General features: G+C 32.1%; 1 protein-coding gene across 1 annotated transcript; it reads left to right on the top strand.

Annotated features, from left to right (window-relative positions):
* Positions 1 to 15,896: 15,896 nt before the first annotated feature.
* Positions 15,897 to 24,355, top strand: LOC132031102 (uncharacterized). Its single transcript, XM_059420968.1, has 7 exons — positions 15,897 to 16,857; positions 19,186 to 19,302; positions 21,700 to 21,878; positions 21,976 to 22,069; positions 22,730 to 22,807; positions 22,910 to 23,011; positions 23,970 to 24,355. Exons 1-7 carry the CDS (start codon positions 16,381 to 16,383, stop codon positions 24,105 to 24,107), a joined length of 1,185 nt encoding a protein of 394 aa, XP_059276951.1. The 5' UTR covers positions 15,897 to 16,380; the 3' UTR covers positions 24,108 to 24,355.
* Positions 24,356 to 26,957: the final 2,602 nt, after the last annotated feature.

The raw sequence follows: 26,957 nt of genomic DNA on the forward strand, positions 1-26,957 counted from the left end.
AATTAACCCCTAAACTTTTAAGAATCTTTCAGCTAGGCCTCTGTCTTCCCTACCTTGTGAAACGGAACTGTAAATACTAACCTACATGGTGTTTTATATCAAATCAAGCAATTTAATCACAAGAGTTAAAAATTCAAGGGAGAATACCTATTACTTAGGGGAAAATTTCAGTAATGTACAATTTAGCACACAAAATTACATTTGGGTAGCCATATTTTTAAATTACAAACCTATGACCCAACAAATTATGGTAAAAACTTGATATATACAAAACATTATACAACAATGTACAACTTTATATAACAATATGCAACTTTATACACCTACTGTAGACAATGTATAAACCTTGTATAAAAATGTATAATAACGTATAAGAGGTATTTATACACACTTCTACAGTGTTATACAGTGTTTATACAGTGTTAAAAGTGTAACATAGTGTATGTGTTTTATATACACTTTACCCTTAAAAAAACACCAACATTAGAAAGAGATTTGGAAGGAAAAAATAGCATCTTAGAGTTTAATATGGGGGGAAGGGGGGGTGTCTATCTCGGGTAATAAATTTTTTAAAATAATGGGATGAAGGCTTAAAAATGTAAGAAAAAAAAACTATGGCCATTTCGGGTAAATACTTTACCCAAAATGCCATAGAGTGTTATTTTCCCTATTACTTAACCATAGTCTATAAATGCATAAATGTAAGACACATATCGTGCATTCATTGAATTGATGTAAACACCCGATATTGATAAGTTTTTATTGGAATTCCTTCCTCCCAACCACTAAAGGCGCAGTTGGCAACATTAGGCTAGTCAAAGAAAAGTGTAAGATTTATTGTCAATTCCCAACAAAAATCATTCTATTCTATTAAAATAAAGCAAAAAGTCAAAATATCCGTCAATTGGCCTAAATTAAGTACCAACTAACAAAATAAAAATGAATTCAAAAGATACATTGTTAAACAACTGAACATGAACGAGGCTAGAAATTCTAAACTTACAAAATACATACAGAGAAAACTCAAATCGAAAATCAATGTAAATTCATTTCAAGAAATCATGACGCAACAACTCGACTAAAAAGACTAATTTATTTTGTGCAGATTAATGAACTAAAACAAATTAATTATTTTATAAGGTTAGTGATAAATCAACAAAGGAGGAGGAAGGGTCAAGGAGGAGAGTGTGCATTATTGGAAGGGAAACATAGGATTGGGAATTTTTGTTAAGTGTGTCCGCATGTAACAATATAACTCATCTTTTTAGCTCCTTCTTAGTTTCTTTCTTTTATAAATGTAAAAATCGAACTAATTTTTTTCCTATTGGCTCATGGCTGACTTCGACTAGCCTCGATCAAGCCTCAAAGACTGACGGGCTAACTTGGGTCAGACCTATTAACATTTGTTTTAAATGGACTCAACAAATCCTAATCCAACCCTATTCAAATAGTAGGGTGAATGGATCTATCCTCATAGGCCAAATCTATTTTAACAGCTCTACTCAAGACTCTTCCTAGATATGGAGAATGACATTGGTAGGTTGATAGACATTTAATTTAGGTCAAATACATTGACAACCCCCTAAACTTGTCAATATTTTTCACTTTGACACTCCAACTTAGCCTTGTTCCTATCAAACACTCTAACCTCATCCAAAATGTGCTATTAAGAGACTTGTGACTCAATAAAAAAAACAACACAAATGCGTGCCACTCACGCTCAACATTTTGACAAAACATTCAATGAAAAAAAGCCACCTAGCTTTGACAGAAAACTTTTGTTTAAAATAATGAAGAAAAAAAAAAAGAGAAACAAAAAAATTTTGGTTGTATTGGAGATATATTTGGAGTAATCGTTGTAATTTGTAAGGAAAATACTACTATAGTTGATTTTTCAGTTGGCATAATGCCCTTTTTGGACAATAAAGGTAACTTCAAATACCATCAATAAAGATGCTATATAAGAGCCAATTACTAAGTCCATTTTCACGCTAGCCAGTTTGGAAATGGTAAGATTTCCATTAATCATTCCTAATTTTTTCATTTTTGTCAAAATCATTTTTACATAATATATCAAACAGGGCCTTAATATCCTAAAATTTTCTGTTATCCATTGAAACAATTTTTTCAGAGATGAGTTTTCTCAAAGATCTGGCAGACACTCTATCAGAAATACGTTTCTCAAAGATCTGGCAGACACTCTATCAGAAATACGTTAATCTGATCGGAATGATGGCGGCAAAGTCGAAATCGAAATTAGGGGCGGCTCAATAACATTGGAGGCCTAAAGCAAAATCTTAACGAGAGACCTTATAATGAGCAACATTGACAAAAATAGGCAAGTAATATAAGGAATGAGAAAAAAAAAAAAGGAATTTAAAAAAACTGAATGAATTAATGAAATATTTATTTGTTGCGATACTTGCATTCTTGATTGCATCACAACTTAGATATAGGTAAGTGACTAACTAATGAATTGATAAAAAGAATTCTGCAAAAAAGTAAAATAAGATAGCATAAAATTAGTTAGGTTAAGTTTCCTCTGTCCCAATTATGTGGCACCGCTAGACTAGGCACAAAGTTTTAAAAAGAAAGAAATACTTTTGAATTTATGGTCTAAAACAAACTTTAGACATTTGTATGACTATAAATATTTTCATTAAGAGTCAAAAGAGAATTTTAAAATTAAATTATTTCTAGTTATAGAAAGATGACTTTTTTTTTTTACAGACCAAAAAGGAAAGTATGTTACATAAATTGGGACCGAAAGAGTACTAATTAGTGAGAGGAAGAAATTAAATTATTAAACATTAATATGAAAACAAAGAAATAAATTCAATAATAAGAAATAATTTTATAAATTGTATAAGTACTATATACAGAGAAATAATAATTTTGGGGCCCCCAATTTTTGGGGCCTAAAGCAAGTGCTTCACTTGCTTTAGGGTCGAGCCGGCACTGATCGAAATCGAAGGAGAAGTCAGTGGTGGTAATGGCTAGATCGGGAAAAGAAAGATGTGAGCGCGGCCAAACGGTAGTGGTGGCAGTGGCGGAAGGATGGTGGCAACCATAAGGAGAGAAAATGTGAAACTTTCAAGGGGAGAACAAAAAGGGAAATTTTTTAATCAGATTTTTTTCAATGCTCAAGGAAAGTGAGAAACACTCTCTTTGACATGTCCTCATATTGTGTTTAATAGGCACATTTTGGATGAGGTTAGAGTGTCCGATAGGAATAAGGTTAAGTTGGAGTGCCAAAATAAAAAATATTGACAAACTTAGGGTGCTGTTTATGTATTTGGCCTTTAATTTATATACTTCCAAATTTTCAATGCTTGTGGGACTTAATTACGACACAATGCTTGGCTCCCTTTGGGACCACTACACCTCATCTTTTCTTAGTACCTGTTGAGAAATTTGAATTTTTTGTCAAAGCATTTGTACATGATTCCTTTTCAATGATTAAATTGGCCTACCAGTAATCAAAGTCTGAAAGCACCGTCTTCCACAACTTTCATGTTTTTATAGTCTTTTTTCTTGTAGTAACTATAAAGACATGTGAGAAAAAAATTCCGGAAATATCTGTTAGAAAAATAAAAGGGTTTCTCAAAAACAAATGTGTCTCTCAAATTAATTATAGATTACCTTTTCACTTCATAAGGAATAGTCTTTTATTGGAAAAGCTAGAGAAAAAGAAGGGGCAAAAAACGTCATTGCCCCCTGAAAACAAAATAATCATCCGCCCATACCCTTCTTACTTTCATGCCCCTAAAATTATTTACCTGAAATGCCCCCATAATTATGATACCAACATAGTATATAAATATACTGAGATGGTATCATGTTTATTTATTCAAAAGACATACTTTTCTATAAAAAAAACCTCTATGATATCATCATCTTATATGCATATACTGTGATGGTATTGTGGAGGACTGCTTCAGTCCTTCAATGAGACACTCCTCAGTCCGCTGTGATACCGTGGTGGCACATAAATATCTTTGAGATGGTATAATGGAGGATTGTTTCAGTCCTTCTTTTAGTCCTTCATGATACCATCATGATATATAAATATAGTGCGATGGTATCATGGAAGAAGGGTTTTGGGCGAGGGGGTACTCGGGTAAATGTTTTTGACCGGTTGGGTAAGAACGAAATAATTAGTTTAGGAGAGAATATGAGCGGGTAAATATTTTATATCTTAGAAGTATTTTGTGTTGTTTTCCCAAATGAATGGCCTTGCACACGTGAGAATGGGCCTATGCCCCCTTCCCCGAACTGATCCAATTCTAATTTTGCAAAAATTACTTTTGTTCTTTTGAACTTACCTTCCTTTGAAATTAAGTGTGCCGTAACTCCAAGTAAAATTGTCGCTATTTTAGAATCATGACCGTTGAACTATAACGTTCTATCATTTAGTGGGTGTAACGTTCTCAATATCTCACTTATATATACACATAACCGTTCATATGAGAAAGAATACCAATTCAAAAGATACTCTCCTTCTCTCTTTCCAACCAGCTTGGCTTTCTGCTACTAAATTACTCTTTCTTGTTTTGCTCCTAATCGATACTAATGGAGTGTTTTGAATCTTGCAGATACCAATACCGGATGAATAATTCTAAAGGATGGTGTCCTTCACGACATACTTCAAGCTAGAAGGAAATTTTTGTGACCATACTTCAACAAATTTTACAACATCTATGTGCAACTTTAACACAATTTACTTAGATGCGTTTTGATAATATTTGATTGGAACTGAAAATATAAGTATTTCAAGTTAACGTACACATGGATATTTGGATGTCACATTATAATTTTTTTTTTCATTAACAGGAGTATTAAATTGCTACAAATATTAGACCCTCACTTTTAGTGATAACGTACAAGCTTAGTGTTCACAGAAGTAGTCAAATTTCTATTTGTTTTTTCAGACAAGCACTTTAGATTATAGATTCTTATTTTATTGCTCTTCTAGCTAAAAGAGGAAACCCAAATTGTGAAGACTAGTTTCAAGTGTGGGAAAGTCATTTTAGCAATTATTTAGCTACCTTATGAAATATCTATTTTTAAGTTCGTACAGTGAGGTGCATAAAGTTGATTCATAAAAGAGTATAGAAACATCAATTTGTTGTTGCTTATATAGTCGAATCCAATACACGTATCAAATTAGTCCGCAACTTAAATGACCCAAAAAAGTGGTGTAGGGGTAAAGGCGGAAACAAGCCCCTGGCACAAATCGCACTAAATCAATAAACCGAGAAAAAAAACCCATTGTGGTTTGGTTGTTTGGTTTGTGTTAAAACCATAATTGGTTTGGTTTGGTTTTAACTAAAAAAAAGTCAAACCGAACCAAACCAACCCGACATTACGTGGATTCAATTTTTAAATATTTTATACATAAAAATATTTATTTGTAATGTAATTTATAAATATTTCTTAAATTTTTTTCTTAGTTTTTTATATATTATCATATTACTGTTTGAACTTTAGAATTTTGAATGTCAATAAGTTTTATATCCTATGGATGTTAGTAACTCAAATAAAGTCAAACCAAAAAACCAACTCAACACTAATGCTAACAAAGAAATTCAATTTACCACTAGGAATGACAATAATGTTGGATATCTATTCTTTAGTTTTGCATAATTTATTTAGAGAGTGAAAAAACATAACTTAAGTTTTTTTTCTTTGTCATGTAATTAATACTTATTAGCCGTACTTATTTTAGCATGACTTAGTAATTTTAGATTATGGTCATTTTCTTTATGGTTTATTAAATAGCAATATTTATTTTAACCGATTTTATTAGCTTTTGTTGAATATTTTAATACAATGTCATCACTCTTCTCACATTTTGTGTTATTTTCTTAAGAGACACCTTAATTGTATAGTTATATCTTACTAGGACTAAAGAAATATTTGAAGTAAAAGTTATATGTTTTGTATCAAGACTATTCCGAAAAAAAAACTCGAAAACCGAAAATCGAACAACCCAAGAAAATCCGAGGTTGAAAACCGAATTTTATTGGTTTGGTTTGATGTATAAATTTAAAAACCCGACACAATTGGTTTGGTTTGGTGTTTAAAAAATCTGAACCAACCCGGTCCATGTACACCCCTAGTTGTAGGGATCAAAATAACCCAATAAAAAAAAAAAGTTACCAAAGTAATCTTTGAGCACTAAGTTAATGAGCAATAGGACCAAACTGCAAATTTAGAGTTAAGTCCTATTGCGCACTAATTTAGTGCGCAATAGGGGTTGTATTTTTTTTAAAAAAATAATTCAATTTTAAAGTTTTGAAATTTCACGTTTTTTCCATACTTTGACCAAAGATTAGTCATGTTTTAAAACGCCGGAATATCAATCTTTTATATAGAACCTGATATCTTTTTCTGCGAACAATAATGTAGGCTCAATACATCAAGTATACGTAAACATTTGGATCGTCGTTTTAAGAGTTGTAAAGTGTCCCGAAGTAAGTTTTGTTTGTTTAGAAACTTGTTATCTTTAGGTTTAAGTGTTTTATTTATAATTTGTTTAGGATGTCACGCGAATTAGTTATATACGATAAGATAACAAAGAGTAAAATAATATTTATCATTAAGAAATAGATACGCAAAAAGTATACTTAATTTTTACTTAAACCATGCATCATGCACCCAAGTTGTTTTCTCAATGCTCCCCCACATAGGTTTGATCCCTGGTGGTTGGCATAAAAAGAAATGGCTAAACCACCAAGCCAAGTTGATGAGAGTGACAATGTAGACACTTTTTATTATTTATAAAGTTCACTAATGCCATCTAACTTGTTTTCACAAATTGAATTTCGAACCTTGAAATTGACATTCAAAACATCACTACCACGGGATTTCCATCTTCAAATATATTTTTTATGACTAGATTTTTACTAAAGATGAATAAAAATTGTGCACCAATTTGGGGAAAAATTCAAATTGGACGGGAAAAAAGAGGTATTTCTAAAAATTGGGCCCCGCCAAACCGCCCTGCTACAGTTTGCGCGGCTAGATCTCACAAAAATACGTAAAATAAAAAAAAATCACTTGAATCGACGTCCGAGCACAAAGTTATGACCGTTTAAAGTTTCACCAATCTACAACTACTTTTTCTCCCTATACTCATTCATTATTTGATAATTTTATCTTACCAATTAATATAACTAATCCAGTCTCTTTGGATAAAAAATTTATGGGACTTGCATAACGCATTAATTTACTGCGTTATTCAAACATTTTTTTTAATAACGCTTAAATCAAAACTGCGCTATAAAATAAAACACTTAAACCTAAAGACAACAAGTTTCCAAACAAACAAAACTTACTTCGGGGCACTTTACAAGCCCTAAAACGACGATCCAAACGTTTACGTATACTTGATGTATTGAGCCTACATTCTTGTTCGCAGAAAAAGATATCAGGTTCTATATAAAATATTGATATTCCGGCGTTTTGAAACATGACTAATCTTTGGTCAAAGTATAGAAAAACGTGAAATTTCAAAACTTTAAAATTGAAAAAAAAAAAAAAAAAAAAAACGAAATACAACCCCTATTGCGCACTAAATTAGTGCGCAATAGGACTTAAATCTAAATTTGCAGTTTTGTCCTATTGCTCACTAATTTAGTGCGCAAAAGGTTACTTTGATAACTTTTTTTTTATTGGGTTCTTTTGGTCCCTACAGTTACTTTTTGGGTCATTTAAGTTGCGGACTCCGTATCAAATAGCAGGTGAAAAATTTTAAAAAATTGTTGCAGGATTATAATTACACAGATTCTTTTGAAAAATAATAGTTGAGCAATCACTGATAAGTGATAGCTCCATTTATTTATTAGAAAAGAAAAAGATAGTGACACTGAAAGAGAGATATATCCACTCATCTTCATACTACGATAAGCTCAAAGTTGAAGAGTTAAATAATATTAGGGCTTGATTGCGTACTAACGGCTAAATTTTTTGTTTTTTTGTAAGACCATGTCAACACCACTCTATTTGTCCCGTTTGGATTTTTCTAGAAGGAAAAGAGGTCTTAATTTGCCCATTGATATTAGAAATTGTTTAATTTTATCCGATGTTACATGTTTATTAATTTATCTATGTGTATGTTGTTAGCAAATTGGCTCGTAATCCAATTAATGAACTCATGGTCACCTGGGGTATGGAGTATGAAGATAAGGAGTAAAAATACATGGTAAGAGGCCAAGTTGTCATGTTCTGTTGTGGTGGCGGAAATGCTAGCAATGGTGGTGGTGGATAAACAAATAGAGAGGTAAAATAGTCAAGATTGCTGACGTGGCATCCACCTCATCAAATGTTAGAGCCACGTAGGATTGGATGTCCACCTTGGACAACATTAACGGAGGAGGGATATATATATTTAAACCAATAGTATAACGGCGGGGGTATATTTGAACCCAAAATATAACGAGGGGTATATTTAACCCTTTTCCAATAGTACAGGGCCCTTTTCCCTTCTTTTTTCCATTAAAGAGCACCAGGTTGAAGTGGATGAACTCCACGTGTATCCAAATTCTTTAGGGGAAAGAGTTCAAATTTAAAGAGCACCAATTTGTCCCTCAAATTTTGACTAGAGTTTAAAATTAGTATCTGATTGGAGCTCCGACAAGTGTCTAGGAGAAAAATGAGATTGTTTTCTAACGATTGGGTAATATTAGGAAAAAAGTTCATAGTAGGCACAATTATACAATTTCGAATAATGATACATGATCAAATTTTCCCCCTTTTCCTGTTTAGAATCTACAAGAAATATAAGTGAGATTGCTCAAATATTGAAGGACAGAGATTTTAATTCTATGAATTAGGATTATGCATATCCAAGCTGCACATCGTGCCTTTGAAGGTGCATGGGCATTTTTGTGACGGATAATATGGGTTACGAATTTGGCGGAATTCAATAATTTTGGCCTAAATTTTATAATTGTCTTGAGAAATTAGTTTAGTACGTATAAATTATTCATCCTATCCAGTGCTTCATATACCGATTTCATAAACTTTAAATCTTGAATCTGCTTCTGTTTGCATATACCTGAAGTTGATATTAGGGTTCAGACGGTTAACCTATTCAAACTATTCAAATTAGATATTAGGTTTTATACAAAAAAGTTAGGATATTTTATTATCAGATTGGTATAATTTGTCAAAGAAAGGACCCAGTAAACAAAGTCTTTGTTTTAAAAAAATATCTTCCTTACGTTGAAACATGACATTGACTAATGATTTTTAGTAGCTCATTATCCATCGTTTCAGTGAGTATTTTTTATAACAATATACTATTAGGGCCCGCTTACATGCATTTTTATATTAATATTTAACTTCAAATCTTTTATTAGTCATTTTACTTTGTTGACCAGTAAATCATGTTTGAATTTATTTTTTTATTGCTCATTTACTTTATTGACAGTTAAATAACACGATTGGGTAGGGGACCTTCGTCCTATGATTCTTTTAATATATGTCTATCATAGTAGTAGCTTGCTCCTTCCAAATAATAATAAAAAGAAATAAAAGAAATGAATGGAATCAAGAGTCATGAATTTTCTTTTGTAAAAAAGAATGTAAGAGGAGCCTATCGTTTGAAAACCCAATAAAGGTGGAATTTTTATAGGATTCGATCTTTCCCTCTTATGAAAGCCGGTATCTCACTTCGAAAGAGAGTCTCGACGTGGCGGGGCATGCACACCTAGCTCCATAGCTGGGCTAGTCACTAGCTAGAGGGCGACCGACCTACTGGATCGGAGGCAGCCGAGAATGTTATGTAAAAAGACCAAGGAGGATCCCCTACAACACAAGGCATATATAGCTACGAAATCTTAGCTATGAGTTTATATATCATGGCTAGTACCTAGTAATAGCCACAAAAATTTGAATTTCGTGGCCATCTACAAATTCGTAAAATTTCTTAGCCACAAAAATTAAATTGACAAAGTTAATTCTTCAATTTTGCCACAATTGCTAAAAATCGTGGACATTATTACTTAATTAGCTACAACTTTATTGCTATAACAAAATTTCGTAGCCAATTATAAATTTTTGCCACGAGTTGAAATTAACTGTAGCAATAGTAACCTTTTAGCCACAATACATATTTGAAACAAAATGTTGTAGCTCAATAAATATTTTTGCTTCAAGTTATAAAACATTGTGGCAATAGTTAAAAAATATAGCCACGAATTTTGTTATAACAAAATTGCATTGCTAATTATTATTTTTTGCTACGAGGTAAAACTTATTGTAGCAATAGTCACCTTTAGCCACAATAAATTATTTGAAACAAAGTATTGTAGCCAATAAATATATTTGCTTCAAGTTATTAATATTTGTGGCAATAGTTAAATGATATAGCCACGAATATTTTGCTGTAACAGAATTTCTTGGCTAATTATTAATTTTTGCTACGAGTTGAAACTAACTGTAGCAAGAGCAATCTTTTACCCATAATAAATTATTTGAAACAAGATATTATAGTTAAATACGTATTTGTTGCTTCAAGTTATAAAATATTTTGGCAATAATTAAATGATATAGCCACATATTTTTTAACAAATTTTTGAGATAAAGGTAAAACATACACCACAATTATCATTTTTTTGTGAGTTTCCTAACTGAATTATCAGGTGTTTGCGTTTCCTACCTAAACTATTACCAATTATTTTTCAAAACACACATCGACTAGTATCTGATGGTGTGTGGTGTACATTCTTTAAAAAAAAAGTGCCAAATGGCAGTCCATGTGGATAATTAAAGGAATTAATTGAATTTTTTTTTTTAAAAAAAAAAAGAAGAGATAATGGTAAAAAAATATCAATTTTTTGTGAGTTTCCAGCGCTAGTCGAGGTGTGTCTTGATAAATAGTTGATAATAGTTGAGGTAGGAAACGCAAACACTTGATAATTCAGGTGTGTTTTGATAAATAGTTGGTGATAGTTCAGGTAGGAAACAGAAACACCTGATAGTTTAGGTAGGAAAAAATCACAAAAACGTGAAACTTGAGGTGTGTTTTTTATCATGATCTTTTAATTTTTGGGAAATTGACACAAAGATACAAGTTCTAGATAAGATTGGCATTTTTTTAACCCAAGAGTATTTAGCAAAAATTAGGCCTAAAAGAATTGGTACTACGTAGCTGAATTTGCAATTTGCCTAAGCAAAAATAGGGGAGCATATCCTTCTTTTTCCTTATTTCAAGTTGTTGTATCCTTAAAATTAGGGATACAATTTTTTTCCTATATTTTGTTACGAGACATCCCTAAAATTAGGGATCAAAGAGCCTAACAACTAGAAAATTCCAGTAAAGAAATCTCTTCAATGTTTCTCCCTCTTATTTCTTCCATCTCTCCATTACTGTGTATATCTCATCCATTTTTTCACTCTCTTTTCTTCCATCTTCTTAAATTTCTCCGATCAAAATCGAAAATCTATCATGATATATTATGAAGTATCATGTATACATTCAGAGAATTCGATCCAGAAGAAGAGTACCATGTATACGTTCTGGTATATATTGTGAAGTACCATGTATACATTCTAATATGTATATATTATGAAGTACTATGTATACATTCTGATATGTATATTGTGAAGTACCATGTATACATACTGATGTATACTATGAAGTATCATGTATACCTTTTGACATATATCGAGAAGTAACATGTATACATTCTGATAGATAATGTGAAGTACCATGTATACATTATGAGAATTCGACAGAAAAGAAGAGTACCATGTATACATTCTGGGTATTGTGAAGTACCATGTATACATTCTGATATGTATATTGTGAAGTACCATGTATACATACCGATGTATACTAATAAGTATCGTGTATACATTCTGACATATATTGAGAAATAACATGTATACATTCTGATATATAATGTGAAGTACCATGTATACATTCTGGGAATTCGACGGAGAAGAAGAGTACTGTGTATACATTCTGGGAATTGTGAAGCACCGTGTATACATTCTTTGAATTGGATATAGACAAACTTCTAGATATACATGTTGTGAAGACATTATAATTGATAAGAATGTATACAATCTTTATATCAGAAACAAAGTATCAACAACCAATTTGATGTAATGCACATGACATTCACCTTATGTGTCAATTTTATGTTCCAACCAACGTTCAACTCATTAATGTTTCATTGGACCAATTCCAAATTTTCCCTTCCATTCATTGTATTTAATTTAATTTAATACTTTGGGTGAATTGAAGACTTTTAATCCTCTTGCCATTTAAAAGAACATTTAATATGAAATTAAGATTCAATAACGCAAACAAAAAGTAAGCAATCAGCTACTGGATTGATATGAATATAGCAAAAAATCTGGGATGTATTTTGATGGGTTTACGATTTTGATTGAGAAATTTAAGGAGAGGTAAGGAAAGAGAATGAGGAAATGGAGAGAGATCACTCAATGTGAAAATTCGGGCAAGTTTATTGGTCAAGTAATACAAAAATAATAGCCCAAAACATGAATTTTGGCTATTTAGTGCCAAGATTATAAAGGGCTGCTATTTAATGCCAATAATGTCTCTGTGTTATTACATGCCAAATTTTGACATATATATACATCTTAAGGAGAAATATTTACGAAACGTGACGATAGTTTTATATTTACAAAACATAACATTACAAATCCTATACAAAACATGCTTTATATTTAAAAAAAAAAAAATTAAATTATTTTTTATTTTTTAAAAATCATTTTTTTTTTAAAATATTTTTTTATTTAAAAAAAAAATTAAATTTTTATTTTATTTTTTAAAAAATTAATATTTTTTTTTTTGCTCAAAAACTTATGTATGAAAGTTGTATGAAATGTGTATATAAGGAAGACTTAAAAAGTTTGCTCAAAATTTAGTGTATGAAAAAATGTATGAAATGTGTATATCTCGTTCAGAGGCTTAAAAAATCCGCTCAAAATTGTGTGTATGAAAACAATATGAAATTTGTATCTTGCTCATGTCTTAAAATTTCGCTCACATTTTCATGTATAAAGTTCATGTTAGATTTCGTAAAATTAATACAACTACAACAACATTGTATATAACTTTGATACAACATTCAAGACTTAAAATAATCGCTCAAATTTTTGTGTATGAAATTTGTATATCTTGCTCAAGGCTTAAAAAGTTCGCTCAAATTTTATGTATGAAGAACGTATGAAATGTGTATATCTTGATCAAGGCTTAAACATTATGCTTAAAATTTTATGCATGAGAATGGTATGAAATGTGTATATCTTCCTCAAGACTTAGAATTTCATTCACATTGTTTGTATATAAATTTCATATTAGATTTACGGAAAATTAATACAACTACAACAACATTGTAACAATTTTCATACAATATTCAAGGCTTAAAGTTTTATCAAAATTTTGTATATGAAAATTATATTAAAAATTTTGCTCACACATACACATTTCATACAACTTTCATACATAGAAATATGAGGTAATTTTTTAAGCCATTGAGCAAAAAAAAAAAAAAAATATTTAAAAAATATATATAAAAATTATTTTTTAAAAAATAAAAATATTTTAAAAAAAATAAAAATAAAAACGAAAAATATATGAAAATCCGTCATGTTTTGTAATATATCGTTATGTTTTGTAAATAAGGAAAACTATCGTTACGTTTCGTAAATATTTCTCCTTAACATGTATATATACGTAGTTTTCCCGTGCCAAATTCCCTTAATTATTCCCATGACTTGACACCTACTGTAGCAGTATTAACCTTTTAGCCACAAAAAGTTATTAAAAACAAATATTGTAGCTAAATAATAATTTTTACTTCGAGTACTAAAAAGTTGTGGCAATAATTGCCTCAATAGCTACAACTATTTGGCATGACGAGATGGTATAACCACAAATTTATTATTATGATAAAATTTCAGAAATAATCATTGTTTATAATCAGTAGTTTGAAATTTATTTTAGTAATAGTAATTTTTTAGCCACAACGAACAATATTTTTTTGTACAATTGAAGATACCATAAAATAGTACTATATAATCACAATAATTAGTTGTAACAAGTTTTTATAGTGAGATAAAAGAGTTATAGAAATATGTGTTTAGATGTGGTTTCTAAGAGATTTCTACATTATGATAGGTATAAATGCTTGCATAAACAAGTTCTTATATGGTACCATAAAATTAGATATTCATCGAACATACTTGATGAATATTTTACAAACATAATTGTAAGTTTCAAATTTAATTTGAATAATTAGTAATTATATTTAATAAATTTTGATTAAATAATTATATCGAATTTAAAATACAAACTTCACTAAATCTCACTCAAGTTCATCTCGATTACGTGCTTCGATATTTATTATTGACTTGAACGTATTCAATCACAATAATTCCTTTATCGATCTAGTGTAAATAGTCCGGGCTGAGCTAGCTTATCGATTGAGGGTTCGGCCAAACCCAAACTAAAGCCTGTTATATGTTACTGTAAGTATACACAAATTAAAATCATTTTAAATTTATTACTCGCATAATTGTATTTAGGACTCCCTTGTATTTATAGAATTTAACTTATATATCTTGATAGAGTAAATAATTTTTACACTATCAAATCACCTTTATCAGCAATAGCAAATAACCCGTTTTATATTCAACATCATAAACCTCACATTTCATGAAGAGTTACACAAGAATATCTTTTTAATAATTTCATCACATAATTTTTTTTGACCCCACACATATAAGTTAAACTCTTAGGGTCGTTTGGTACATAGAACAAGGATAATAATTTCGGAATAAATTTTGGGATTAACTTTATCCCATATTTGATTGAGGTATTAGCTAATTTCAGGATAACTTTTACATCAAAATGGTGGAAAGATATTATCGGAACGAACACTACTAGAACTAGAGGTTTTTTCCACCGACTTTCAGTGAGAAATTTGTGCTATAAAATATGATTTTTCCACCTCATTTCTACTGAACCAGCTCACTGGAAAAACGCATTATGGGAAACAGTTTCTCATTAAAACGCTGAGAAAATTCTTAATTTTCCTTGTGAAAACACTACTATTTAAATTTTTTCACTGACGTTCAGTAAAAAATAGCCATTGAAAATTGTTAAGTAGGAAATTCAATGGGAAAATAGAGATTTTTAATAGTGGAACACGCAGATACATTGTGATGAAATAAAAAGGTTCCCAATTAAAATTGATAAATTGCCCTGGCATAAATGGCTCTAAAGCAAATAACCAATTCTTCAGTGTTTCCTGTTAAATAATCATTAAACGCCATATTTTTTTTCCATCTCAAATTCAAATGGCAACTAAGTATTACAGCTGTTACCTCATATTAAAAATGAATGAGAGTTTCAATTTATGTAACCCATTTGACTGAACACAAAATTTAAGAAAGATGAGAATACTTTTAAATTTATAGTATTAAATGAGTCATATATATTTTATGTAGTTATATTTCATTATATAAAAGTAAATTATTTTCAAATATAAAAAGAGGTCATTATTTTTGACATGGACTAATAAAGAAATAGATTTACATAAAATGAAACTGAGAGAATATTTACCGAAACAAATAAAATGAATTAAATACAGTACTTACTCAAATAAAATCGTCTCTTCTCTATTTTAAGGCCACAAAATCTTTTTTTTTTTTCAATAAAAAAGTTACCTCACATTTGAAATAACTTTTTTTTTTTTTTTTTTTTTTTTTAACATTTGAACCATTCTACCAAATGTCCCAGAGGGAGTATTTTCCTTGCATTTGAATCCTCCCTCTCCACATCATCCAACTTTATCATTTTACTATTTACCTTTTTCCTTTTTTTTTTTTTTAATCCTTTTTCTTTCTTATTGTGTTTCTATATTCATTTTAAGGGTTGTGATATATCTATATGTTAATCCACATCTTTTTTATTAGTTTCTTTCTGCATTTTTTGCCAAAAGAATTGTCCTTTCTTTGAATTCTTGGATACCCATTTTTCAAAAAAAGCTCAGTTTTTGCAATTTAATGCTTAAAAAAATGACCTTTCTTTGAATTCTTGGATAGCCATTTTTCAAAAAAGCTCAGTTTTTTTTTGCATTTTAATGACCAAATAAATAGCCTTTCTCTGAATTCTTGGATACCCATTGTTAAAAAGATTCAATTTTTGCAATTTAATACTCAAAGAATGGCCTTTTTTTTGAATTCTTGAACACCCATTGTTAAAAAGATTCAATTTTTGCTATATAATGCTAAAAAAAATGGCTTTTCTTTGAATTCTTGGATTCCCATTTGTGAAAAGATTCAATCTTTAAACTTGAAAAAGTGACCATTATTTTGTGTAAATCCATAAAAATGTATGGAACTCATAGTAAGAGAGATATGGCAACTGAATATCAATCTCAAGTTCCAATTTTGAGGCCAAGTATACATGCTAGAAGGGCAAAAATAACTGTAAAATTTCAAGATCTATATGGATTTACTGTTGAAGGAAATGTTGATGATGTTAATGTGTTAAATGAGGTTAGGGAAAAAGTTAGGGAACAAGGGAAAGTTTGGTGGGCATTAGAAGCTAGTAAAGGTGCTAATTGGTATTTACAAACTCATGTTTCATCAACCTTAAAAACATCCTTAAAATTCTCAGCTTTGGTGAATGCAATTACACTTAAGAAGCTAATTAGGAAAGGTATCCCACCTGTTTTAAGGCCTAAGGTTTGGTTTTCACTATCTGGAGCTGCTAAGAAGAAATCGACCGCCCCGGAAAGTTATTATGAGGATTTGACGAAGGCTGTACAGGATAAGGTTACACCTGCAACTAAACAGATTGATCATGTGAGTTTCTTGGTTCAAATGTTATGTTGACGCCTTGTGAGATTCAGAGGAAAGATTTGGTTTTGTTACTGAGCATGTTTTTTGTGGTTTGTATGATGTTAGTTCTTTTATGGCTTGGTTTGTTTTTGCATTATGTTGTGACTTGATGTTTATCTGAAAGATTTGTTTTTGTTACTTAGCATTTTTTAGTGTTTTGTTTGATGTTAGTGCTTTTGTGGCTTGGTTAGTTTTTGCATTATGTTGAGAGTTGATGTTTATCTGAAAGATTTGTATTTGTTACTTAGCATGTTTTTAGTGTTTTATTTGATGTTAGTGCTTTTATGGCTTGGTTAGTTTTTGCATTATGTTGAGACTTGATGTATATCTTAAAGATTTGGTTTTGTTACTGAACATGTTTTTTGTGTTTTATTTTATATTAGTTCTTTTATGGCTTGGTCATTATATTGAGACTTGATGTTTATCTGAAAGATTTGGTTTTGTTACTTAGCATGTTTTTAGTGTTTTATTTGATGTTAGTTCTTTTATGGCTTTGCTAGTTTTTTCAATGTTTAGACGTGATGTTTTGATAACCTGTTGGATTCTTTTGTTGGCTATTTTCTCAGTGTTGTCAAAGGTGTGCTTAAGAGTGTTGTCAAAGGCACGTTTAAGCCCTGACTCAAGGCTCAAAATGTGTTGACCGCTTCGCTTCGCTTAGCGGGCACTTAAGTGTCGTCATCAAGTCTCTAAGGCATACTTTTCCTTGCCAATGAGTGTAATTCCTGAACAGGCGACACTAAACAATTGATATTTCACTCTTATCATAATCTTTTTTCAATTTATTTGTCCATATACTGTTATTCATGCTTATAATTATTAGTATTGGACTACACGTACGTAGTTGTATTTTTTTCTCCATTTGCTCCTTTCTTCATTAAAGCCCACACTTCATTTGCGCTTAAAGCCCCAAGGGACCTTAAAGCTTTTTTGCGCTTTTCGCCCTTGATAACGCTGATTGATCCCTTATGAGATTCAGATGAAAGATTTGGTTTTATTCCTGAGCATGTTTTTTGTGATATATTTGATGTTAGTTCTTTTATAGCTTGGTTAGTTTTTGCATTATGTTGAGACTTGATGTTTTGATAACCTGTTGGATACTTTTGATGGATATTTTCTGTGGTCATAGTTCATAGATGCTCTAGATGTGAAATTTGTCACTTTATTACAGGTTGAAGTCATAGGACGTTATGAGATATAATAACATAGGTTTTTGGGGCAGAGAAAGTTGTGTGTGGAAGCTTTGCAGCTTCAAAGGTTTCACTAGTATGGCATAGTTTTTAGCTTAAATCACGATGGATTCTGAAGATGTTTATGCTAATTACAGGACTGGGGAAGATGGTTATGTAGCTGAAAAAAAAGCTCCAGTGTAAAAAAGTTTGAGAAGACGAAGTACTTATTATGCTTTAAAATAGCTCGTTCTACAGATTATATTGTTGGATTAGTAATTCGCCATTTCTTGGTCATATTAGAGAAAGAGAAGGGGAAGATGGTAAATTCACTGCTCATTTTGATACTTTTTTGAGTAATTAAGACTGCCTACTTATCTATAGAATTTAAGTATGTCCTCTTTGAATCACCTCATCAAACCCTTGATGCAGAAAGAACAAAGAAAAATGAGAAGATAGAATTGCAAAAAGAAACCGTCTTATGCAGTGTTCTAATTGTTTAAGTTCTCACAGTGGTATCTACTTTATGGAGCAACTTTAAGGGTAGGTATGGATAAATCATAAATCAGTGACGAGCTCAAAGTTAGAAATTCAGCCAGTAGTTTTGGGAGATAACTTGTATGTCAGCTTCCAAGGATTGACTGCTTATTTCTGCCTTACTTCCCAGTTTAATTATTATGGTATATGTGCTAGAACTTGTCTTATCTTTTAGATTCTAAGGCCAACCTTCATCTCGAGTCCTGATAGATATATTGAGTAAACGATTACTCGCACTTGCCAGAACGGCACTAGAGTTTCTTTTTCTAGTTTTGTTTGATTAACTGCATATGGTTCTGCACAGGTTTGTATATATGCTGCCATAATATTTGAAGAGAGAGATTCATTTGTGCTCTTTTAAAGTTCCAGTCTGCGGACTGCAATAATAGCTTTATAGGGTCTTTATACTGATGTTTCCTTTATACTGATGTTTCCTTGTCTGCGAACTAAAGTCTGGGAGGTTCTATTTTCTTTATTTTAGTTAGAGTGAGATTCACACGTTGAAAATGTAGAAAATTTTAAGATATATTATATTTTATGTTTTGGTATCACCGCATTTATTATTATCTCAATGTGTTTTTTCTTACAGGACCTTCCGCGAACCTTTCCTGGTCATCCCTGGTTGGACACTGCTGAGGGTCATGCTGCCCTTAGACGGGTCCTTGTTGCCTATTCGTTCCGTGATTCTGATGTTGGCTACTGCCAGGTAGATCTATTTTTTTCTTTCTAAGTAGATGATCTGAATATTTATGTTAGCCAAAGACATTATTTTGTAACCCCATCACCTTTATATATTCTCTAGCTTCCATGCTTTATTGGGGATATCATACAGTCATTTTTCACACACAATTATATAACTTCCTTTTGTTCTATACTACTACTCCCTCCGTTTTAATTTATGTGCCTTAATTTGACTGGGCACGGAGTTTGAAAGTAAAGAAGACTTTTGAATCTTGTGGTCTTAAGCTAAAGATATGTGTAATATTCCAAAATGCCTTTTGAATCTTGTAGTCTTAAGTATGCGATGTAAGATGTTGGATACAAAGTGTAGATGTAGAAAGTGACATTCTTTTTGAAACAGACTAAAAATGAAAGTAAGACACATAAATTGAAACGGAAGGATATTTCAGTAAGCTAGAATAGGCCCGACTTATAGGGATAGATATGTTATATGAAGTTAGACCATTTCAGATCTCTTTCTCATTGCTCAACACTTGATTTTATTCTACAATGCAAATTCTTAGCCTTTTAGCTCTATTATATTAAGTGTATACTTTTATTTGATGTGAAAGTTGATAAAATGAATATATCTTTGCTTCTCTCTGACATGACTAACTGCCCTGTTAAGCGCACTAACTTTTTTAAGTAATGAAGTAGCAAGTAGAGTATCGTCCTATTAGGATTAACAAATCAACTTCAGCTTTTGAACAAGAGTTTTTGTTCATTAAAATTGAATATTAACATGCGTGAGATGATAGGATCCCTTATTTGAATGTTCTCTCTCAATTTGGATTGCTTACTTGAGTATTTCTAAGTTTGAGATTCCCTTCCGTATGTTCTAGGCTTGTTCAATTCAAGAAGTGTTAAACTCTATGAATCTTTTATGGTTAAGCCACGTCACCCTTCTCGCTTGAGACTCAAAACTGACCATGAATCTCCTAAAGTCCCTTGTTTCTGTTGTTCAACGTGTGGTAGACACTGACACAACATTAATCAAAACAGGCTAATGCTCAAGGATGAATTTTAATGCTTACTGCTTATTTAGCACAACTTCCTTGTTTAAACCTCTTTGGGTTAAGCTCTCCTGGATTTATACATTTTTGACGCTGACCTCTTTATAGCATTTTTTAATTCCATAAATCATCATTCTCTTTTTGTTACAAAAATATGATAAGATAAGTTAGATACACCCATGAAATACCTCAAAATTTTAGCAAATCTTAAGCTAGAATTACATGATTTTACGAACTTATCACTTTCTCTTTCTTTATTGACTTGTTGGCATACTTTTAGAGCTAAAAATAGTAGTTTAGGCCTTTGCACTAAATCAGGCTATTGATGTTTATGTTCTTGAAATCTTAATATAAAGAAAAAATTGTTCAAGATATGAAGAAATATGCGAAACTGGTAAAGGAAAAAGACACGAAAGGATAATATTACTCACTGTCACATTTTGTTTAACCTAGTTATTACTTCGAGATCTCTGCATAAGAATTAGATGTTAGTATTGTTCTTTTTTATCGTTAAATTAGACACAAATAGTGTTTTTCACATAAAATTATGAGATAAATTAACAAATACTCGATGGTAGATGCAAAATAAGTCATTCAACGCACTAACCAGATCAAATCATGCATTTTGGGGAACATTGTAATATCAATCAATCATACAAGTACACTCCAGTCACAATTCAGTTAGAGTCGGCTACTATAGAAGTGAAAGCAGTTGATGAGCAATTAGCACTGCTTTAAATTCATGTATTTTATCAATTAAACATGATTGTCTGGGCCTAAACTATTCAATCCAATTTCTGCTTTCTTAAAAAATACTAGACGGTTAAAAGTTCACTGCTGTTTGTACATGTCGGTAATAAAGGTGATGCTTGGCTTTATAATTGATTTATTGCACATCTCAAGTAATAAATATTCAACTAGTAATAAACCCGTTTGGACATGATTTTTTTTATTTTTTTCTATACTACGTTTGCTTATACATTGGACTGATGTTTTGAAAAATGTTTTGAAGATGAGTTTCAAGTTTGAAAAAGTGGATTGTGAAATTTTTCCACCCTAAACTTCTACCTTTTCAAGTTAAATGCATGTCCAAACGCAACTTCAACTTTCAAATCCTTTTTTTCAAATTATACTTTTTAAAAAAAATATCACGTATTTTATGTCCAAATGCCTACTTAGCATAGTTGCCTTAGGTTGTAAAACGAAATGCATGCAGCATCCAACTCCTCGCAGTTTTAAACTATTTTGCACATAAATTTGACTTCAATTGTATTTGACTTAGAGCAAAAGATGTGGAAAACTACGTCAAGAAGTAGTCATTTTGCTTCACTAATATTTGACATGTCGATCTGGTCTAAATCGATCTGCAGGGAATGAACTATGTTGCAGCATTATTATTGCTGGTGATGAAAACTGAAGAAGAGGCTTTCTGGATGATTGCTGTCCTTCTAGAGAATGTCTTAGTCAGTGACTGTTATAATAAGAACTTATCTGGATGCCATGTCGAACAAAGAGTGTTCAAGGATCTATTAAACAAAAAAGCTTCAAGGTACTTCATATCTGTTCCAGATGTTTGCCTTTGGGATGAATATAGATTATTTTTTACAAATTCTGCTGTTTTCTGATACCGATGAGGAGAAATACAGGATAGCCGCTCATTTGGATGCGCTGGAGTTCGATGTTTCTCTTGTTTGCACCGAGTGGTTTCTCTGCCTTTTCGCAAAAAGCTTGCCTTCTGAGGTCAACAAATTTAGTCTCTCTTTCTCCTCTTTGTGTGTGTGTGTGAGTTGGAGAAAATTACAAAAATGGTCCCTTATGTTCGAGGGTAAGTTCAAAATAGTCCCTTAAGTATACACTTAACAATTTTGGTCTTTAAGTTTGTCAAAATTCACATTTTAAGTCTCTGTAAAATTTACCGAACTCTATTTGTTAGATTTGATGAAAATAGTACGAAAAAAAAGATTTAACTATAAACACCAAGAAAGTCCTATCAAATTCTAAAATATGCAACACAAAAATTACACTAAAAAGATATAAAAAATAGCATAAAGTACACCGCAAAAAGCTGCACCAGACTCGAGAAATGAATCAAAAATAGCGGAAACTACAAAAATTGTACCTCTATAAGTGAGTTCCCACTATTTTTTTCCATAGTCCCCATTAAATCTTAGCAGATTGAGTTCAGTATATATTTAAAAGAGACTAAAAGTGTTAGCTTTTGGCAAACTTAAAGGACCAAAAGTGTTAAGCGCATACTTAAGGGACTATTTTGAACCTACCCGACCATTTTTGTAATTTTCTCATGTGAGTTGCTATGAAAAGACCATGCACTGTGTGTTCTCATTTGAAAACACCAGCTTATATTGGTTAATAATTCTTCCATCTGCTACTTCATTACAGACGACCTTGCGGGTCTGGGATGTCCTTTTCAATGAAGGTGCAAATCTTCTATTTCATGTGGCATTGGCAATTTTTAAGGTAAATACTTTCTAATGTCATGCATTTATGATAACTTTTTTTCATTAGCTTAGAAATGAATATCAAATGCTAAGATAAGTCCTATGATATGCCAATGAATAGATGAACGAAGAAGAGTTGCTGACGGTCCATCATGTTGGGGATGTAATTCATATCATCCAGAGATGCACACATCAACTTTTTGATCCTGATGAGTTGTTGACGGTAACATTTTCTCACTAGATTCTTGTTCTATCTATTATGCTCCAGTTTTGTCAAAGGCGCGGTTAAGCCCTGAAGCGAAGCTCAAAACATGTTGAGCCCTTCGCCTGGCTTTATATGCGCTTCAATGCCATCATCAAGGCTCTAAGACATACTTTTCCTTGCCAATGAGCTTCTCTTGAAGAGCTGACACTAGATAATTGATATTTCACTTTAGTGTAATGTTTTTACATTTTCTTTGTACATATATTTGTCATTCATGCTTGTTATTAGTCTTGGTCTAACCATATATATATTTGTCTTTTTGCTCCATTGCGCCTTTTTTCATTAAAGCCCGCGCTTTATTTGCACTTTGTGCTTAAAGCCTCAGCTGACCTTAGAGCTTTTTTGCGCTATAACACTGTTATGCTCATATCTTCAAGTACCTATTTAAGGATTAAGCGGGCATATAATGGTTTTGCCAACAGAGTTTAGTGTTCTGGTTTAATATGCATAAGAATTTAAGTTATATTTACTGATTATAAAGAATTTTTGCACCATGAATTCAATTTAATAACGATATCTATTTTAACGATATACATTCTATAATGGTGTCATTTGTCCGAATAATTTTTAGCTGCTATAGCGAGATGTTGTTATGGAAAACATACAATATAACATAATATGAAAGTCGGTTCTAAAGAAAGCTAGTCCGTTATAGCGAAATGTTGTTATATAGGATGACTATCATAGAGAGGTCTGATTGTAGTTACGTGTTGTTTAACCTAACCTGATGGTTAAAAATATCTATATTGTTCGTTTACAGAACTTAAACACTTATATATAATGGTAGGGACAACATAATGTCTTCTACATGACCATTTTAGGCTTGAACAATGTCAATCTATTTTAAAACAACTATTTTGAATGAGTCATTTAACCCCGAAAATTAACCATATTCTTGACATTTTTTTCTTTTCAGGTTGCTTTTGATCAAATTGGTTTTATGACAACCACTAATATATCAAGACAGAGGAAAAAGCAGGAACCGGCGGTTATGGCAGAGCTTGACCAGAGACTAAGGCGGTTAAATTCCATAAGCGCGGGTGACGAACAGTAGTGTATGAAAGAAACCTAGTAATTGTAGTATATTATATATATACACCCATATGTATCTCTATCAGGGCATGCTGCCCTTTTAGGAAATCAACCCTTTTGTTTGCTCATAAAAGCAATGAGTTAAACAGCAGCTTGGAGGGTCTTGTGTTTATTTATTTATGTTGTAGATCTTCAAAGATGTAAATTTGAACTGTTGTATACTAGTTCTTCATTCTTTCCCCTTGTTAACTTATTGATCAGTTTTGCGTACTTTCATGATAGTGCTATAATCAGTGGCGAAGCTAGGATATATATTAAGGGGTGTCAAAAAATATAGTTGCGTTGCTACCCAGATTCGAAAACACAACCTTAGGCAAGTTTAGCAACCCCTTAACCACTGCGCTAAACCATCAGCTTGTGTTAAGGGGTATCAACACTTATAAAATCAAAATTTCACCAATCTATACAATGTAATTTTCCGACAAAGGGGTGTCCCTCGGGCAAGGGTAGCTCCGTCCCTGGTGCTATTGGTTAAAGGTCACATTCTATTTTTGTTTTTTGTTTTTTTTTGGCTCTTTTTGGAAAAATCTGATTCAATAAAAACTATGGCAAGTATAAAGCACTTAGGGTAGTTTGGTCTGCATGCAAATCGGGGATAAATTATATATAATGATAAATTAGTTGAATTTGTTGCCAAATGTTCAATATATTAAAACTTTGGACATGCGACTACAATCTATAATATTAACATGCTTTTAAATTGAATATTGGTGTTGTTTTCCAATACCCCTGACCTATGTTATATTACTTTAATTAATCCACTATTATAGTTGTTTATTATTCTAAATTACATGGGAAGCACACCATGCTGCCCCCCAGAAGAACTGCCTGTGTTTCTGCAAAGTTCACCACCATATCCAGCAGGGCACCTCAACTTCCAAACTTGCCAGTATATAATGGATGGCACACTGTAGAACGATTAGTGATAGGAAGTTTTGAATTAATAATTCCTCAAAAGTCATTGCTAGTACGTTTAGTATCGTTACTGGCTATACCTTAGGCCTCAATTAACATGGAGAGACTAAGCTCTATTTTAGAGGTTGGACTCTATTTACCAATCTGCCGTTTTATGCAGAATTGCCCTTCTTTTGGGGTGGTCTTTAAATTTTGCCCCTCATATTTGCGGTCTTTAAATTTTGCCCCTCATATTTGTGGTCTTTAAGTTTTGCCCTTAGCTTGGATACTCCGAGGTTTTGGGTTCGAACCCCGCTCAAGCATAAAATAAAGAAATAATTTCGCAAGGCGGGAGGGAGTGTCTCGCCCCCTCAAGATAACTTCCTTGTGGAAAAACTAAAGTTATGCCGGAGGGGCATAACTTTTCCTCAGACATAGTTTAGTTATATGCCTTATGGAGCAAAAACTTTTCCTTAAGGACTATGCCTGTACGGCAGATTTTTAATTAAGGCATAACCAAAAGTATGCCTTAACTAAAAAGTGTGCCTTGAAAAGTTTTAAAAAAAAAAAAAAGTCTCAAGGCAAAGTCCGCCCTCCCAAGATAACTTCCTGAAGGAAAAACTAAATTTATGCCGGAGGGGGGCATAACTTTCCTCAAGGCATAATTTAGTTTTGCCTTATGGGGCAAAATTTTTCCTTAAGGAACTATGCCTTATGGGCATACTTTTAATTAAGGCATAACCAAAAGTATGCCTTAACTAAAAGTGCCTTGAAAAAGTTTAAAAAAAAAAAAAAAAAAAAATGTCTCAAGGCAAAGTCTGCCCCCTCCGGCATAACTTTGGTTTTTCCTTAAGGATTGTATGCTGGATCCATAACTCTCCTCATTTTTTGTCTTGCGAAATTATTTTTTTATTTTATGCACAGAGCGGGGGTTCGAACCCTTAACCTCGGGTATCAGTCAAGGGCAAAACTTAAAGAACACAAATATGAGGGGCAAAATTTAAAGACCACCCCAAAAGAAGGGCAATCCGTGCAAAAAATGATTAAAATACAGCAAAGTTTACAATTTTAGTTGGGGCAAGTTCGCCGTACTTCCCTTTGGGTGGTCTTTAAATTTTTGCCCCTCATATTTGAAATCTTTAAAATTTGCCCTTCGGCTAACACCCATAGGTTTCGTGTTCGAACCCACGCGCGAGGCAAAATTTTAAAAAAAATTCGCAAGCGAGTTTAAATTTCGCTATCGGGACCCTAAAGCATACTTTTGTTAAGGAATTACCAAAGTTATGCGGACCCGGCATACTTATGCAATGAGCGACTTGGCATAAGTATCGGATCAAGCATAACTTTGATAATTCCTTCACAAAGTTATCCGGGTCCGCATAAAAAGTGCTTGATGGATAAAGTGGATCCATGCCTACTATGTCAAGAGTAGGATTTGACCAATTTAACGATTAGCAGCGACATATTGGATGGTTAGACAAATTATTGGTTCTTGGAGAATCACGGAGCAAGTGCATACTTCTTCTCAACCGGAAAAGCTTGATTCGAACTAAATTCTTGCAATTATTAGGTAATCAGAAAAGAGTCACCGAAAATTTATGGTGTTTCAACATACGCCACTCGACCAAAATATATTTCACAATGTAATTGTGCTTACATGGAAAGGCTGATTGCTAATAGGATCATACAATGGGGCTTAGTGTAGAACCAATTTGTGTTATGTGCAAGTGTTGTGATGAAGAAAGTTTGCCCCCCACCGGCATAACTTTGTGAAGAGAATTATCAAAGTTATGCCGACCCGCATACTTACGCCAAGTCCGCCCCATAAGGCGAGTATGCCGGTTCGGCATAAAATTTGTAATTCCTTAACAAAAGTATGCCGGTCCAGATACACGCGATTCAACCCTTGTCTTGCGAT

Source organism: Lycium ferocissimum, chromosome 9 (assembly GCF_029784015.1).
Source record: "Lycium ferocissimum isolate CSIRO_LF1 chromosome 9, AGI_CSIRO_Lferr_CH_V1, whole genome shotgun sequence".
Classification (NCBI taxonomy): Eukaryota; Viridiplantae; Streptophyta; class Magnoliopsida; order Solanales; family Solanaceae; genus Lycium; species Lycium ferocissimum.